This window comes from Lycium barbarum, chromosome 4, assembly GCF_019175385.1.
Source record: "Lycium barbarum isolate Lr01 chromosome 4, ASM1917538v2, whole genome shotgun sequence".
NCBI lineage: Eukaryota > Viridiplantae > Streptophyta > Magnoliopsida > Solanales > Solanaceae > Lycium > Lycium barbarum.
This window is the reverse complement of record NC_083340.1, coordinates 27,686,167-27,704,305: the sequence shown is the minus strand read 5'-3', so window position 1 is coordinate 27,704,305 and position 18,139 is coordinate 27,686,167. Positions and strand designations below refer to the sequence as shown.

The 18,139-nt window shown below is 33.7% G+C and overlaps 2 protein-coding genes across 5 annotated transcripts; one reads left to right on the top strand and one right to left on the bottom strand.

Annotated features, from left to right (window-relative positions):
- The first annotated feature begins 2,890 nt into the window (after positions 1-2,890).
- Positions 2,891-8,846, top strand: LOC132635689 (probable E3 ubiquitin-protein ligase RZFP34). 2 transcript variants are annotated; one of them, XM_060352187.1, is made up of 12 exons: positions 2,891-3,417; positions 3,458-5,899; positions 6,099-6,186; positions 6,548-6,607; positions 6,710-6,742; positions 6,966-7,043; positions 7,199-7,242; positions 7,584-7,624; positions 7,733-7,815; positions 7,915-8,006; positions 8,093-8,204; positions 8,291-8,846. In XM_060352187.1, exons 2-12 carry the CDS (start codon positions 5,709-5,711, stop codon positions 8,402-8,404), a joined length of 936 nt encoding a protein of 311 aa, XP_060208170.1. In that variant the 5' UTR covers positions 2,891-3,417; positions 3,458-5,708; the 3' UTR covers positions 8,405-8,846. The 2 variants fall into 2 exon arrangements, with proteins under 2 accessions (XP_060208170.1, XP_060208171.1); XM_060352188.1 differs by having other exon boundaries at positions 2,891-5,202; positions 5,315-5,899.
- A 1,616-nt stretch (positions 8,847-10,462) lies between these two features.
- Positions 10,463-12,967, bottom strand: LOC132635688 (FCS-Like Zinc finger 10). Of its 3 annotated transcripts, none has more exons than XM_060352184.1 (3): positions 12,839-12,967; positions 11,044-12,091; positions 10,463-10,967 (listed from the first exon to the last, which is right to left on the bottom strand). In XM_060352184.1, exons 1-3 carry the CDS (start codon positions 12,921-12,923, stop codon positions 10,817-10,819), a joined length of 1,284 nt encoding a protein of 427 aa, XP_060208167.1. In that variant the 5' UTR covers positions 12,924-12,967; the 3' UTR covers positions 10,463-10,816. The 3 variants fall into 3 exon arrangements, with proteins under 3 accessions (XP_060208167.1, XP_060208168.1, XP_060208169.1); XM_060352185.1 differs by having other exon boundaries at positions 12,733-12,939; XM_060352186.1 differs by lacking the exon at positions 12,839-12,967 and adding an exon at positions 12,552-12,706.
- Between the last annotated feature and the right edge of the window lie 5,172 nt (positions 12,968-18,139).

Here is an 18,139-nt window from a genome sequence, read left to right as displayed (position 1 = left end):
CGGATACTTTTTCCAGGAAAAAAAATAAAAATAATTTCGTATTATTTTTGCTGGAAAAAAAATTGTTGAGTTATTTTAGTGGGTAAAAAATTATTTGAGGGTAAAATAATTTTGAAGGGTTGAGATGATACCACGTGGCAGCCGTTAGTCATAAGGGTATAATTGACCTCATAGTATAACTGTAAGGGTATAATTGGCCCTAAAGTATAACGAAAGGTATAAATAAATTATTTTTCAAAATTCAGGGGTAATTTTAACCCTTTTCCGTATAAAAAATAAAGAGCACAAGACTACTTTCTCACTTATTTTTTTAAAAAGCTAACCTTTTCGGAAGAAGTACTACAACTTTTGGAGAATAGAAGGTCTCAAGTCTCAACCTTTTCTTTATTTTCCTATTTTTATATGGGAGGAAAACTCTTAAATATAGAACAATTGAAATCGTGACATGATATATTCTTTCCAGTCACCAAAAGGAAAAATATTGTTCTATTTTTACAAGAAAGAGAAAAGAAAAATAAGTATTTATGCGATTAACATTTTGTTTATCAATATACGTTTATTTTAGTCTGTTCTAAAAAAGTTATACTTTTTAATTTAAAAAATAATTCAATTTTTAATACTTAAAACTTACTACTTTATTTTAGTAAGTAATTTACAGTCACATGATTATCTATAATTATATCGTAATATTAATTTAAAAACTTCATTTTTAAAATTTTATATTCAATCAATTACCGCTATATAAATTGAAACGAGGAGTAATGGGAGAAATGAATTTTTGGCCTTTTACAAACTTTTTTTTTATATAGTTTTATGACTTTTTACAAGAGATCTTCATTATTTATACATAAGAGATCTAACAAAAACACATAAAAGATTTGCAAAAATATATTTTCTTCTATTCAGTGGCGGAATCAGAACTTTCACTAAGGGGGGTCAAAATATAAAAAAAGTAAATCCATGAAGAAGCCAAGGGTGTCAGTATGTAATACGTGTACATAAAAAGTAAAAATTTACCCAGCTACATAGTGTAATTTTCTGACGAATGGGGTGTCAGTTGACACCCCTCCACTACCTGTGACTCCGCGCCACTGCTTCTATTCGAATCGTAAAAGGCCAATAGATTCTATTCGTGAGTAATATGTAACACTGCAATCTAGTTTGGTCGACGTGGACACTTTTGAATAGGCCAACAGATAATGTAAATATGTAATCTTAGCACCGTCCCAGCACAGCAGACAAGGTATTTCAATTTTTAACACTTGTTAAGGGCCAACGAGTTGAATTTCATAAACTTGTCAACATCGACGGTTTCAACTTCCAACAGGTTGCGTGGATGTTTTCTCATGCCTTAATTAAGATAATTTTTGCGCGACTCCTTGGTTATTTGTAAATGGATTTTAATCTTTTATAAAAACTTTTTTTTTAATCACTCATGGAGATATATTTATTTTAAAAAATTAATTAATTTAAATCTGCATCGCATAAGGTCCGCTCCGCTAAAGGAAAAAGCGTCTTTGCCAAAATTTGTTGTGAGATCTGATGTTAAACGAGCTTTACCTTAATCTTAATCTACCAAATCTTTTTGGATTAAGTGATGCAATCATGAATTTAAATTGCAAAAAAGATATCACACTTCGATAATTCTTATTTTTCTTGTTAAGGGATTCAAAATATATGTATGCGGAAAAATTATTTTTACCTTAATTTGTAATATAACTTTCGGATGTAGAAATTCGATTGAATCCCCTTTTTTGTATATTTAACTTTAAAAATTTTATTCTTTACCTTAATGAGATAATTTATAATTACAGGAACTGTAAAATATGTTTCAAACCATAAATTTCAATTGTTTTTCTTTCTTGTTTAAGCTTTGTAACCAATTGATCAATGTCACGTAAATGAGGAGGGAAAGAGTTATATTTTTTTTCAGGTGGTTCCTTTTTTAGGACAAAAAAATCACTCAACTATCACTATTTTTCTCTCAAATGTTAGTAAACACCTCAAAAACATGTTTTTCTCTTAAAAATAATTGGGTATAAATATGATTTGATTAAATGAATTTGATGAATTAAATAGGTATATTATTAAAAATAAAATACTGGGAGGTGGGGGGAAGGAGGTTAATGATATGACATACTAATTAGGAGAGAAAATATTTTATGAGGTGCTTGGTATTTTTTGAGAAAAATAATACTACTAGATGAATGATTTTATAATTTCGAAAAAATGAAAATGATTTTTGTTGGCAGATTTTTATTGTATGCCAACATGGCCTCGATTAAGTATATTTGGAAAGAGACAAATTAATATTTCGATTTCCTGACAAACGACGGACACAACATGATAAAGATGAAGTGATATGGAGTTTCTTCTCCTGACAATTTTAAACGATGTCGGTTTTGGAAGACTATAGAGCCTGTTTGGATGGGCTTAAAAAAATAGCTTATAAGCTATTTTAAATAAGTTAAGTTAAACGAATTCAATTAATTTTTTAAATTTATTTTAAGTATAAAATAACTTTAAACTGACCGGTCAAACATTCAAAAAAACTAAAAAATAACTTATGGCAACTTATAAGTCAATCTAAACGAGCTCATAATCTTGTTTAGCTTTTTTTTCAGTATACCAAAAAAAAAAAAGGGAAAATAATATGTTCCACAAAAAGAGAGAGAGATAAAGAAAGAGGGTGTGTATGAGTGGAGAGATATTTTGAAATAGCATTGACCCAAGAGTAGATGAATGGGCAGCTTTTAGAAATGTCAATCAACACGTCATTCCGCCCAGAGCTTTCAATAGTTTTAGAAGTCTCTGGATAACCCCCCCCCCACCTCTCCACCTATAAAAGCAGCTCACATTCAATTATTCTTCCCAGAAAACAAAAAGTATTATACTGCATCCTCTATCTCTGTGTGTGTATATATTATATATATATATTTGGCATTTTTAGGTGGGAGCGCGTTGTGATCGACGATCGGAGTTGAAAGTTCGTTATTTCACGTGCTTTCTTTTATAATTCATAATATTCACTTTTGTTTTTGCTCCATAATTCCGTCTTTGGTTCTTGTTTATTGAATTTCCTTATAATAGGTATGTACATCATATGAATTTTGCGCCTATTATATACTATATTGCTTACAAGTAATAGTCGCGCATCCGTGGACGCCTTTCTGTTTGTTTTTCTTTTAGAATTGTTGCATTAGATGTTGTTTTGCCTAGCAATCCGTTGCTAATCCTATTTAGCAACGTATTAGCCATAGATTATCGTAAAATTTTGTTAGCTACGACCAATATAGCAACAAATTAGCGACGAACCTCGTAGCTAATTCTAGTTTTTTTTTTTCTTTTTTTTTTGTGTGTGTGTGTAGTGTCCTCTATTGTGGAATCTCTCAAATGTTTGTGTGTATGCATTTCTAGGTTTTGTTTGCTGTGGATATGCCTTTAGTTGTATGAAGAGAGATACTTTTGGTGCATTGTATAGTAATTGTGGTGTTGTGCTCTTGATCTAGGTTTCATTTTTTGGTGGAATTGTGATTGTTGTGCTACGAAGAAAAAGAGATTGTGTTTCTGTGCTCTGAGATCATGGATGATTGATCTACGTGTTGTTGCCTTGCAAATGTCTTATGTTTGAATTTCATGTTTATGTAGTGTTGGTGGAATTGTGTTTTATATAGGTGAGCTTTTCAGCTTTGTGGTTATATTATCTTTATAAGCGATTTTTGATTCATCGAGTATAAATAATCGTCGATTTCGTGCATTTGCCTTGGTTGACGGATTGCGTGAGTCGTTTGCTTTTGAGTGATTGAGTGGCAACAAAATATCTGCGTAGGAACGAAGAACGACTGACAAATTATTTTGGCTTTCTTTGGACTTAGGATGATTGATGAAATTATCTAATTTTACTCTTGGAAAAATTATAGTTAGATATATAGGTGCTCACAGGTTTAAGATATGGGGTACCTTGAACTTTAGGGTTGGCTTTGTTATCTTGATTAGCTAAGAAATGGAGGGCAAGGTTGGAAAGCGTTTCAACTGTAATCGATGGTTAGTTCAGTGAAAATCTGCCTAGATGGGAAAAAGTTGGGCATGTAGTGAATGTGATCAGAACAGCTGGTGGCTGTTTTAGCAGACTTGTGGTCTTTCAAATCTACACTGCTTCTTATGTGCGATTTCAGTACATACGATCATTGATGTTTTGTGACAGTATGTGAATTGCATTTGTCAATAGAAGTTCTAGTGAGAAATTGAGTGTTTGGAATTGTATGAATAAACTGAGAATTTCAACATCCAATACTCATATAAATGAAGAATATGTGGAAAAATCTAGATTAGAATTTAGAAAGGAAAAAAAAACAAATAACAAAAATCTTGGATAAACTGAGAATTTCAACATCCAATACTCATATAAATGATGAAATAATTAGAAGAAACTTTACTTAGATTAATTTGATGCAGAAGATCATTACTTTTTTTTATTTCCTGCCCTGTTCCTTTTCTGTTGTGGAGACTGGGACTATAAACACAAGGATTTTCTAAGTATGTCTTTGGTCAATCTGAAGTTGCAAAGCTGGTGTTTTAATCAAATGGAAGTTGTATTCGTGATAGCGCCCTTTTCTTTGGACATCTATGTCAAATCTTCTGTTCAGTTTGTTCATCACACGGTTTCCATTTTCTATTTTGTGTTCAACTACTGATGCTGGTATCCGCTGAGGCTATTGGTATTTGCAGTTTTCACTTTTCCTTTAATAGGCTGATTTAGGATTAGGAGTTTCGAGTGCTTTCCAAGCCTTTTGGTGTGTTTTATCTTCTAACCTACCTAATCTTGAGCTCCTGAAGGAGATCATCTGGTATATGTGGTGGTAGCTGTTCTTGACTGATTTGTAATGAAATTTTCACATGAGAGGTAGATGGTGAAAAATAAGATATCGTGGCATGATGCTTTTTGTTTTCTGCTTCAGTTAACAAAGATATGCCTCAGGGTGAAAAGGTAAACAAAAAAGAAAGGAAAAAAGGAAGAATAAGAAGAAAAAAACAAAAAGATGACCACCGAAGATTATGGACCTGTTGGATGTTGTGACCCAAGAGATAACATTTTCCTTTCTGACAATGAAAGATTCCAACTAACCCACCCTTAGGTATTTATATCTTCTTCAGGGTAAGATTCCCTTGTTGAAGTGACATGGTGCAGAATCTCAGACAGAGGTAGGGTTGTCTGTGATGGACAACAAATAATTCATCTCTGCAGTCTCGCCCTTTTGCCAATATTTTTCTGTCAGGACGGGTTTGATATTGTTATCCATTTCTTTTACCTTAGGTTGGACTACCGTTCGTCAGTATCTCTTTATATGGAGTTCTCCAAGAATGAAGTCATCATGCAGTCATTATTATCTACTGCTGGACGCTTTGGAGCTCCGCAATGCTTCACGATAGTTCTAGTTTGGGTTCCTTTTGAACCTACTTGTGGATTCTTGTAGATCAACTTGTTTTGATGAATTCCAATGGTGGAGTTTGCTGATTGGAGCTGTCAACCTTTGTTGGAATTTGTTGTTGCTGGTTTCAATTGCTGTTGATGTGCGACAAGCAACATTGTCTGAGGTGTTTTGCCCATTTGGAGGGGCAAGTAGACATGCCTTTGTAGGTTTAGGATTTTTCCCTTAACTGTTTCCTGAATGCAGGGCTTGTAGTTTTTAATTCATCCATAAGGCTCAATGGGAGACGTAGCGATTGAACATTCAGGGACGCCACGTTGTGAGGCCATAAGCTTAGAAAATTTTACAACATCTGAGAATGATGCTGATCTGGTTCAGAGTTTCCATGGAGGCTGCTTCCCTGAGGATGGTACACGTGAAGAAAAATCCACTTGTACTGAAGCCCTTGATAGAGGTTACTTGGAATATGGGTATGTTCTCTGTCTCATTCTTGATGGTAAACTTATGTCTATTTTGTACAATTATTCTTGTTAGATCTTTGATCACCAATTCTGTCATAATAATACTATTGAAGGTGTAGATACATATCATGATATATATTTGCCTACACCTCATGCATAGTGGATGTTATAATATATCAATTATTCTCTGATGTGTGTTCTTTTCCAGCTGTTCCCATTATCGGCGTAGATGTCGCATTAGAGCCCCATGCTGCAATGAGATATTTGACTGCAGGCATTGTCATAATGAAGCTAAGGTAAGTCCTGATGAATGATGGAGTCATAATTTGGACAATATGACATGCTAGTAGATGATGGAACTTAGCATACACTTATGAATAAGTTTAATATGTCTGCGGCTAAAGAGGTGCAGAATATGTACCTCAGTAAGATTCTAGATATTCCAGGGACATGCGCATAATTGTTTGAAGGCACGCAATGTTTTCTTGTACCTTTTGATTTCAAGGCACCTTGGTTTACACCTCATAGAATTCATTGCGGCTACTTGTCATTTAGCCTTTACCTTATCAGACAAAGATTCTTATTTTATTCCCCAAGATTTCGCATCTTCCGTCTTTGGTTGGTAAAGACTTGACTGACATATTTGCTTGTCTACAGAACAATATCGATGTTGACCAGAAAGTAAGACATGAGATTCCTCGTCACAAGGTGGAAAGGGTAATGCTTCTGACTGGTGGTCATACTTCTCTTCATTTAATTTAGTATGGAATCTGAACAGGCTTAAGAAAATATATACTCATTCGTACGGGTTCTTTGCAGGTTATATGCACGCTTTGTGGTACTGAGCAAGAGGTGAGTGATGTTTATGCTATCCCCGCCCTCGCACTCTTTTACATGGTCACGGTTTAAAGGATGTTTGCGATTGAGCAACACACGTCACTCTTGCTAAAGCACATTTGACACTTCATTGATCAAGAACCTTAAGAGAAGAGAACCGAGTTCTCTTGGTTTGATGTTTGCTATTCTAGCTAAGCAGCTGGCATTCTGACCAGTTATCACTTATGTCCTCTACCAGGTTCGGCAAGTTTGCATCAATTGTGGTGTGTGCATGGGCAGATATTTCTGTGAGACGTGTAAGCTATTTGATGATGATGTAAGTTGAAACTCTCCTAACTTTAGTTTTTCACGCAAGAATGCTTAATACATACATTGAGTTCAAGGAGCGGATAGTAAGTTAGTAACAGGAAATGCAGCTGTAAGTGAAATATTTAATGTGCTGACAATCTCTGCCCATTTTTCGTGTTGCAGATATCCAAGAGACAGTATCACTGCAATGGTTGTGGCATTTGCAGGTATTGTTACTTAGCTTAAATTCCACTACCTTCCACATTCTCCATATCCCTTTTGCGAAACACCCCCCCCCCCCACCCCACCCACCCACCCACAAAAAAAAAAAAAAACAACCCCACCCCCCAACCCAATCATTTTTGTTGAGCTTCTGGTAGAGTGCAAAAAGCAACTAAAGAAAAGGAGATAACACCTTTGCTAATGTCATCCACGTGTAATAATGAAAAGACCTATTCAATTCAGTACCAATTCATCTGAAATGTTCCGTTTCATACTTCCTGTACATTTGATGTCTAAGCTCTGTATCGATTTTGATGTTGGTGTTTTAATGTTTTTGTGTTTCTAGGATTGGTGGGATGGAGAACTTCTTCCACTGTCCCAAATGCAGTAAGTCGCAGTCATCCCTTTGTTTATCATATGCTCATGTACATGCACTACACTTTATTCTCTTTTGGAATTTCATTTTTCTTACTATCTGGTGGTTGTGTGGGACAGGATGTTGTTATTCAGTTCTGTTAAAGAACAGCCACCCCTGTGTAGAGGGGGCAATGCATCATGACTGTCCTGTTTGTTTTGAGGTATGGCTTGCAATAAAAATTCTCTTCATTTGCCTTTACCCTCGTTTAAACCTTTTCTGTGATGTTGCAACCGAATGAATGGAGAATGGTCATATGCAGTATCTCTTTGAGTCGGTAAATGACGTGACAGTCATGCCCTGTGGACACACTATTCACAAGAACTGCTTGAAGGAGATGCAGCAACACTACCAGTAAGTTATTGTTATTTTTTATTGTTCCCTATTTTCAACATGTGCACACTGTCTATACGACTGATCTGACTTTAACTTTGCAACAGATATGCTTGTCCTCTCTGCTCTAAGTCGGTATGTGATATGTCAAAAGTGTGGGAGAAATTTGACATGGAGATTGCCGCAACACCGATGCCCGAATCTTATCAAGACAAGAAGGTAAGTGTATTTTTTCAACTGTTCTTATGACTGCGTCAATGTGCCATACGAGCTTCAGAAAGTAACTGAAATTGGTGATATTGCAGGTTTGGATCCTTTGTAATGATTGTGGAATCACCTCAGAAGTGCAATTTCACTTTGTGGCCCAGAAATGTCCATGTTGCAAATCTTACAACACCCGCCAAACTAGAGGCAGATAGAGGGACCAAATATCAATCATCAGTCTGGCATTTATGTGAAACTGATCCCACACCCTATGTGGCTAGAGTGGTAATTCTGAGTGGGAACTGATTGGGCTTTTCAAAGCTATAAGCTTGGAGGAAAAACGATGGGAGGAAGGGGTTCTAATATGATCCTGCTTGTAGCACTTCTGGGGTTCTCGTATTTTCGCATTTCTTATTCCTTGTAGTATGTGGCATATAAAGAAGCCAGTGTAATTCTGAAGACGCTGACAATACTTGTTCAGTGCAAGCAGTATTATTGTTGGCATGTTAGCATCTAAGTGTGTGTGGCTTTCTTCAATCCTTTCTAGCAGAGAGACTTGATGCGTTGTGTGATATTGTAATTACAGATGAAGGTAAGGCATTAGTTCAAAGTGTCATAGTACCCAAGGCATAAACAGGACTGGCCTTCATATCTCGATTTGTTTTGTCTTCCTCCAGTTGCTTGGTATGTCTGCAAAGTAATTGCAAGCGTACTTCTTCACTTAATATTACGCTAGTCGTTTTTACTCCAATTGTGACATCCCTTCTCTCACTTCACACCTCGGAACGCACCCTTCTTATGGCTTACCCAAGGGAAAGTACTGTCATGCCTATAAAGCACATTGACTCTTCGTTTTTATGGATTTTGGCTCATCCGTTTTAAAAAGAAGTTTGTGCTTTCGTCCTTGATATATCAGCAGATATTGCTTAGATTCTGCTTCTGTTCACTGGTAAATTTTCTCAAATTTAATGAATAGTAACCGTTAAACTATTTAAATTTAACTACTTATGTGTCGTATCAAATTTTTATTATTGCTTCATATTTGAAGAGTACTGTAGTTCTAAAATAATTATGAAGGGTACCTGACCTAAATTACCCTGACTGCATTCTTAGAGTGCAAGGTATATATCGAAAGAAAAGGGGCAAAAGGCTTGTCCCTTTTAATTTTCTAACGTGCAGTATATACTTCTTTTTTTCCTGGGCTAAAGTGACAGATGAAAAGAACACTTACCTGACGAGAGGAGTGACCCTTCTCTACATTTACTTTCACCCAGCCCAAGTTACTTAAAATTGGTAGCATCACAAAAAGGTAAAAAAGAAAAAGAAAACTTAGACAAGATACAGCAGAAGCCAGGGTATAAAGATACTGCATAGGCAATGAAAACAGAGGAAAAGAAAAGGTCCGTAGCCCATTAGTGCCTTCAGACATCACATACAGTATACCACATGGCCCAACATTTTCTGAGTCTCCCATCAGTGTTCTCATGGAAATCAATCAATCCGTTTAATCCATTATAAAAGTGGACAAACTTCCTTTCCAATTGCAGGGAAGGACAAAATTAAACCCCAAGTGAGGATGTTTCAAGTAGTTAAATAATCAAACACACGCGTGTGCGGGCGCTAATCTAAAAGTTGGAAGGAACAAGATATCTGATCATGTAACACAACAGAACATACCATGTCCTAAACAGAAGCAGAACTGGTGTAGTTCAATCTACAGAAATGGAATGGATCTACAAAGTAATACAACAACAATAACGATGTCACAATCCCAAACATGTTGGATTCAGCAACATAAATCCTCACAACGATGTCGCTCAATTTAAGCTCATCTCAAATACAAAACAAAACTAAGGCTCAGAAGTTCTGGTTTTTCTACTGGCATATTAATCTTTACAGAACTACTACAAGATTCCTAGAAAACATAAGGCCTAAATGTACATGACTAAAACATATTCCCAACATGTCTACCAAGTACATTCAAGAATAGAGATAATAAGTTGAGGATCAAAGAGAAGAGCTACCATTCTGGAAGCAATTAGTTTTGCGGGTATTTGAAGAACAATAAAAACAGGAACCTCAACAGGCTTCTGTCTGAATCACAATCAAGAAAGCATGTCAATAACACAATTACATATGCAGACAATCGGATTCTGTTAGCACATATGTTATCGTTGTGTTATAATGGCATGAGTTACTGGTGATATACAATTCTAAGAGTAATGTAGTTACAAAATATTTTTATTCATCCACACCTGTAGAAGTAATGTATATGTCATGAAACATTTATATTCATCAAATTTTGCCAGGTAATATTAGCATGTGAGAACCCAAAATTTGGGGAGCCACAAGGATGGGCTACAACCCTTCTAATTAAGTTTCTTTTCATAGAGATTATACTCCACTATTACATTTCAAATTCAGAACTATGTAAAGCAAAATTTGCTGTTTGTGACCATTAACCACTAAGGCCATGAGAAAGGAAAGACAGTTCACACATGCTCTGATCATCCATGGCTGCACAAAGATGCACAAAAAAACAGCTCTTAGGATACAGATGATCTAGTTGTTAACCAGTGTTTCATCAATCATGGGCTTAGTAGCTACAGCTTGCAATTTCCGGCATCCTATGTAGCAATGAACAGGGCGGTGTCAAAAACTTCATCACGGCTGTCTGGCTTGATAGCGTTTTCAGAATCATTATTGACTTTCTCCATCTCCTCATCAATTAAAATCGCCTCGGAACGACAATCCAAGCTGCAAAAAGCTTTCTCACCTCTGCAAAACATAATACAAGTTTTTCACTATCGAAGTCATCCAAAACTAGTTAGAAATCCAGTGAATATGAACGTACCTGTACATATAAATATCTTCTCCATCAAGCTTCTTCTTGCAAGAGTAGCAAAAGCTCAAAAAATCGCTTGAAGGAAATGAAGGGAGGACCTCTGAGCTGTCCTCCACCACCTCAAGCATCGCGGTTTTCTCATTAGCGTTCTTACAAAAATTGGGCAACTCATTGTTGTGACATTCTAAAATGCAGTCACAGAATATATGAGTTACTTTGGCATTGGGTCCACGGGTTCTCACACAAGTATAGTCCTCAGAAAGTTCAATGTCACTAGCCAAAATAGAACCATCTAAGCTGGTGGTAGAGCCAACTTTGGCACATGCTGGATTGCCCAACTTTGAGCAACCTCTAACACATTTAGCGTGTGAAACCGCTGGATTTATTCCATTTTCAGAACCAAAAGTCGCGGCACGATTCGCCAAGCTTGCTGAGTCTAGAGAACAAGAACGAAAATTTCTCGATAACTCATGCTCCGACGGGGCATCTCCAATTCCAAACAAAACATCAGAATTGCCCTTTTCAAGATTGGAGCTTTTCGACAGGGTATGAGGAAAAATCGCGATATTCTTAGGAAGCGACTTAGGTTCCTCAAGAGAATCAACACAGCTCTTAAAATTATGTGTTTTGATCCTCATTTGTGTGCCAAAAAGAATATTTTTACTATCAGATGATCGGAGAACTTTCCCCGATTGCCTCATTTCATCATCATTAAGAGAATCTACAATGCCAAGGCCAACTTTAGTGCAACCCCTAAAGGTCTTATGAGTCCCCTCATTGGTTGATGACCTAAAGGGGTTGCCTAAATTTGAAAAGACTCTAAAATCCAGTGTAGAAGTAGGACTTCTCACTGAATCAGATTCTGAACCCTTAGGATTATTATTAAGACCAACAAACACATGAGCAGGAACATTAAATATGGAGTTATTTTTATGTTTCCTAACCAAAACATCAGAGGAATCTGAGATAGAATCAAACATCAAATGACCCATAGGCTGAACTTTCTGGTGTGATCTGCTCCTCTTCCTCAGCATTATCCCTAAATGTCCACCAACACCTGCATCAAGATCAACAACTTTTTTCTTAATAAAAAAAAAAAATAATCAATTATATATTACAAAAGGAAAAGAGACAACTCAAATGGATAAATCCATCATAAATCTAAAGAATAGCTACATTGAAGCTTGCATTATCTAAAGTTAAAGTTAACACATTTGAAAAGATTATTCAAGAATCCATAAAACAACAGATAAATTATTAAAAGCAGCGGGGAAAAAATTCAAGAAAAATAAATAGTCAGAAATAAAAATAAAAATTAGTCAAATCAAAGAACACCATGAGTCAACAAGAGAAAAACCTGAAAATGTAGATTGGGACCAGAATAAAAAAATTAAAAAAAAAAAAAATCATCTGACCATTATATAAACATTTGAACAGTGATAAATACCCATAAACTAGAAATAAAATCACCATTGAATCTCCAATCAACAACAGAACAAGAAAATGAAAACCCATACCAAGAAAAATGATTGAACACACATAAACCCCATTTTCAAGAAACCTTCAAAAAAAAAAAATTGATAAGGTAAATAAACCTCCAAGAATCAAAGCTGGGGTTTTTATTTTCTTGATGGGTTTTCAAAAATTTTAATTTTTTTGTCCCTTTTCTTTCAAAGGGAGTATAAGAGGGAAAACCACCTGGTAGATTAGTTTCCAGAAGCTTCAAAAATGGAGTAATTAGTTTTTTCTTCTTTTTTTTTCAGAGAGAAGAAAGAAAAAAGAAGTGAATGCTAAGAGAAATTACAAGCTCTTTTATTTTGAGTATGTTGTGTGTGTGTGGCTTCTTCAGTACATCTTTTTTCTCTCTCTTTCTTTCTCTCACAATGCATCAAAATCAGTAACAGTGTAAGCTTCTCATATACTCTTTAGTTTTTTCTGTGTGTAGTAAATGTTGTGGAAACACGGGGTAGACTACAAAATACTTGTATAAATACAGTGGATAATGTACATATCTAAGCTCTTTCTTGTTTTTGGTTTAACTTCTATACGTAAACAAATAAAAAATTACATCTATTAAGATAGTCCATAAAAAAAAGTGGAAAAAGTTACCTGGAAGATAAGCAATTACTAATTGATAAAAAATTACTCTGTTTACATCAAACTAATTGATGCATCATATGTGTTTATATAAAGAGTTTTTTGAATTAACTATGGTTAATTAATTCATGCTATCATCTCATTAAATCACTTAATTATAAAAAATTAGTATAATTTGGTGCAAATACCGTTCAAACACCATGTTTGAATAGATTTACTCCATTACATTAGATTAAAATATATTAAAAATGTAAAAGATTTTTACACTGTCAGAAAGTATATTACTTAAACTTCTTATTTTTTGGCAAAAATATAGCTCTGTGTACGACAAGTGTTGAATCTATCCACAACAGTTTCTACAACAAATTCACTTCTCGTTATTAAGATATTTTGGAATAACATGTCAAATTGATTGTAGTTTTTGGTCAATGTCAAGACATTTATGGTTGTCGAAAAAGAAAAGACAATTAATGGTTTGTTTGGTTAGGAACTAGTGATTCAAAGGTTTTTTTTTTTTTTTTGGTTTTTCACCCGATATTTTGTACCTGCATTAGAATCCGATTATATTTAAATCTGCGTTGTGTATGGCCAATACTGGGAAAGCGCTCCCTATCAAGAATTTTTCCATACCAAAGGCTTGAACTCGAGACCTCTGGTTAAGGGAGGAGCAGCATTCATCCGCTGCACCACATCCTTTGATGGTAGTTATTCAAATATTACGTGACCGGATTATGATAACGACTAATTAATGATAAAACTATCTAGCGAAAATAGTAACCTGAAAGATAAGCAATTACTAACCCGTAATTTTTTTTACTCATATACGATGTTTACATCAATCTAATAGATGTACTTTACATAAAAGGTCCTTTACTTAATTGTGATTAATTAATTTAAATTATTACCTCATTAAATCACTTAATTATAAGAAATTAGTATAGTTTTGTGCAAATACCGTGCAAACACTGTATGTGAATAAATTTTTACCCAATTATATCAAATGAAAGCATATTAATAACGTAAAAGATTTTTACACCGTCGGAAAGTATATAACTTAAACTTCTTATTTTTTTCGCAGAAATATAGCTTTATGCAGTGGCGGAGCCAGGATTTATGTCAAGGGAGTTCAAAAATATAAAGAAGCCATAAATGAAGAAACTAAGGGTGTTCAACGTCTACTATATATACATAAAAAATAATTTTCACCTTATATATACAGTGTAATTTTTCGCCGAAGGGATGAACCCCTCGGCTCTATCTACGTCCGCCACTGTTTATGCACAAGAAGTATTGAATGTGTTCACCACAGTTTCTCCACCGAATTTACTTCTCATTATTTTGAGTGATAAAAAGATATTTTAAAAGATCATGTCAAATTAATTGTAGTCTTCTGTTAATATTAACACATTTATGGTCCGTTTGGTTGACAACAAGTCCCGAAGATTAGAGTGATCAGATCATAATACATACTTAAATAATAATAAAATTATTTAGTGAAAATGATATAATGTACATATGTAGGATGTTTTTGTTTGACACCTATAAGTAAGAAAAAATTACACTTTCGACAATTGTGCGTAAAAAAAAAGTAAAGTTAGCATCTGTCGCAATTTCTCTACCAAATTCACTTCTCGTTATTTTGAGCGACAAATATATTTTTTGAAAGAACATGTCAAATTAATTGTAGTCTTCCGTTAATATCAAGACATTTATGGTTCGTTTGGTTGGAACAAGTTATCTGAAGATTATAGTGATCGGATTATAATACATAATCATATAAAGATGAAACTATTTGGTGAAAATGATAAAATGTACATATGTAAGATTGTTTTGTTTGACGTCTATAAGTAAAATCAGATCACACTATCGATAATTGTGCATAAAAAAGGTACATGTGCAGGATTGTTTTTATGACGTCTGCAGGTAAAATTTACTCATGTTTGATGTTTACATCAAACTAATAGATGTACAGTATGTGTTTACATAAAAAGTCTTTTACTTAATTGTGATTAATTAATTTATATTATTACCTCATTAAAACACTTAATTATAATAAATTAGTATAGTTTGGTGCAAATACCGTGCAAACACCGTATGTGAATAAATTTTTATTCAATTATATCATATCTAAATGTTTGTGCAAATACAAGTGTTGAATGTATCCACCACAGTTTCTCCACCAAAATGTGCTTCTCATTAATTTGAGGGATACGAAGATATTTTAAAAGAACGTGTCAAATTAATTTTAGCCTTCTGTTAATATCAAGACATTTATGGTCCATTTGGTTCGCAACGAGTTATCCGAAGATTGTAATGATCATATTATAATATATAATTAAATAATTATGAAATTATTTAGTGAAAATGATACAACGTACAGGATTTTTTTGCTTGGCGTCCATAAGTAAGAAAAAAAGATTACGCTATCAATAACTGTGCATAAAAAATAAAATAAAAAGTAAAATTAGCATCCGCCACAATTTTCTGCCAGATTCATATCTCATTATTTTGATCGATAAAAGATATTTTGAAAGAACATGTTAAATTAATTGTAGTTTCCGTTAATATCTAGACATTTATGGTTCGTTTGGTTGGAAACAAGTAATCCGAAAATTATAGTAATTGGATTATAATACATAATTAAATAGAGATAAAACTATTTAGTAAAAATGATAAAATGTACATATGTAAGATTGTTTTGTTTGACGTCTATAAGTAAAATCATATCACAATATTGATAATTGTGCATAAAAAAAGGTAAAATTAGTGTCCACCACAATTTCTCTACCGAATTCACTTCACATTATTTTGAGCAATAAAATAATATTTAAAAAAAACATGTCAAATTAATTATAATCTTCAGTTAATATAAGGACATTTATGGTTTGTTTGGTTGGGAACAAGTTTCGTAAGATTATAGTGATTGAATTATAATACATAATTAAAGAATAATATCTAATGTACATATGTAGGTTTTTTTTTTACGTGTATAAGGAAAAAAATACTATGGATAATTGTGCATAAAAAGTAAGATTAGTATCCACCACAGTTTCTCTACCAAATTCACTTTTTATTATTTTAAGTGATATTCAAAATTGTAACAACTAGACGAGCATCAAACTGCTGAACCACACTATGAAAGTTTGGGAGAGGGTAGTGGATTTGAGAGTGAGGAAGAGGGTGTTTATTTCGGAGAACCAATTCAAATTCATGTAGGGGCAATCGACTACGGAAGCCATTCATCTAGTGAGAAAATTGGTGAAGCAGTATAGAGAGCGGAAGAGAGACTTGCATATGTATTCATTGACCTGGAACAAGCCTACGAAAAGGTCCTAAGAGATGTACTATGGAGATGTTTAGAGGCTAGATGTGTTCCGGTCGCATATATTAGGGAAATTAAGGACATGTATGATGGTGCTAAGAGTCAGGTAAGGATAGTGAGAGAAGACTCGAGACACTTTCTATAGTACATCTTTATTTTGTGTATGTTGTGTGTGTTGTGTGTGTGTGTGGCTTCTTCAATACGTCTTTTTTTCTCTCTCTGTTTCTTTCTCGTTCTCTCACATTGCATCAAAATCAGTAACAGTGTGAGCTTCTCATATACTCTTTCGTTTTTTCTGTGTGTAGTAAATGTTCTGGAAATATGGGATAGATTACAAAATACCTGTATAAATACAGCAGATAAATGATATAATGGATATGTAAGCTCTTTTTTTTTTCTTTCTTTATTGGTTTAAGTTCTATAGATAAAAATAATCCGACCTGCTTTGGCATGCTTTCACTTGAGCAGAGAGTCTATCAGAAACAACCTAGCTCTTAAGATAAAAATAAGGTTTGTGCATACTCAATTTTTCTCAAACTTTATGGGATTACACTGAGTATGTTATTGTTGTTATGGATAAAAATAAAATAGAAAATACAGCTAGTAAGATAATCCATAAAAAGGCAAAATAGTTGTCTGAAAGATAAGCAATTATTAATAGGTAAAAAGCTTATTTATATTCTGTAATCAAACTAATAAATGCACAATACATGTTTACATAAAAAACAATTCTCTTAATTGTGATTAATTAATTTATATTATTGACTCATTAAATCACGTAATTATTATAAATTAATATAGTTTTGTGCAAATACCGTGCAAGCACCGTTTGTGAATAGATTTTTACCCAATTATATCAGATGAAAGTATATTAATAACGTAAAAGATTTTTACACCATCAGAAAGTATATAACTTAAACTTCTTCTTCTTTGACGGAAATATAACTCTATGTCCGACAAGTTTTGAATGTGAAGCGAGAAGAGGTGCACAAAGCATGTCACATCTAGTGTCTAGAGAGTGTGAAGCGACAAAAAGCAACAAGTCCATGCTTTCCATGCTTAACTTAAAGCATGAAGCGCAATTCTTTCTTTTTTTTTTTTAGAAAAACAAAATAAATAGAGACGATAAAATACATAATTAAATAAAGATAAAATTATTTAATGAAAATGATAAAATGTAGAATCTTTTTGTTGGACATCTATAAGTTAAAAAGAAATTACACTATCGCTAGTTGTACATAAAAAAGTAAGTATCCACCACAGTTTGTCTACCAATTTTTTTTTTCACTTCTCATAATTTTGAGCAACAAAAATATACTTTGAAAGAATATGTCAAATTAATTGTAGACTTCGCTTAATATCAAGAAATTTATGGTTCGTTTGGTTGGGAAAAAGTTCTCCAAGATTATAGCGATCGGATTATAATACATAATTAAAGAATATGAAATTATTTAGGGAAAATAATATAATTATCACGATCCAAAAATTTAATAGTCGTGATGATACCTGCACCCAACCTGATAGGCGAATCATAAGCCTTTTTTTAAAGTCATTATTTAACTGCTAAGCGGAAAAGAAATGTGAGAACGAGAGATTATTCATAAACATACTCTTACACTCATAAGCTACGCTAAGTAACAAAATATCACCCCCAAAATCTGATGTTATAAGTGCAAGATCTTCTTT

What these genes read in the sequence shown, in the direction of transcription:
- LOC132635689 (XM_060352187.1), top strand. Translation starts at nt 5,709, where the DNA reads ATGGGAGACGTAGCGATTGAACATTCAGGGACGCCACGTTGTGAGGCC. An exon ending in ATTGTCATAATGAAGCTAAG is followed by an intron (nt 6,187 to 6,547) that starts GTAAGTCCTGAT and finishes GCTTGTCTACAG; the next exon opens with AACAATATCGATGTTGACCA. An exon ending in CTTCCACTGTCCCAAATGCA is followed by an intron (nt 7,625 to 7,732) that starts GTAAGTCGCAGT and finishes TGTGTGGGACAG; the next exon opens with GATGTTGTTATTCAGTTCTG.
- LOC132635688 (XM_060352184.1), bottom strand. Translation starts at nt 12,923, where the DNA reads ATGCATTGTGAGAGAAAGAAAGAGAGAGAAAAAAGATGTACTGAAGAA. An exon ending in TACTCAAAATAAAAGAGCTT is followed by an intron (nt 12,092 to 12,838) that starts GTAATTTCTCTT and finishes ATCTTGATGCAG; the next exon opens with GTGTTGGTGGACATTTAGGG. An exon ending in GAAGATATTTATATGTACAG is followed by an intron (nt 10,968 to 11,043) that starts GTACGTTCATAT and finishes TATGTTTTGCAG; the next exon opens with AGGTGAGAAAGCTTTTTGCA.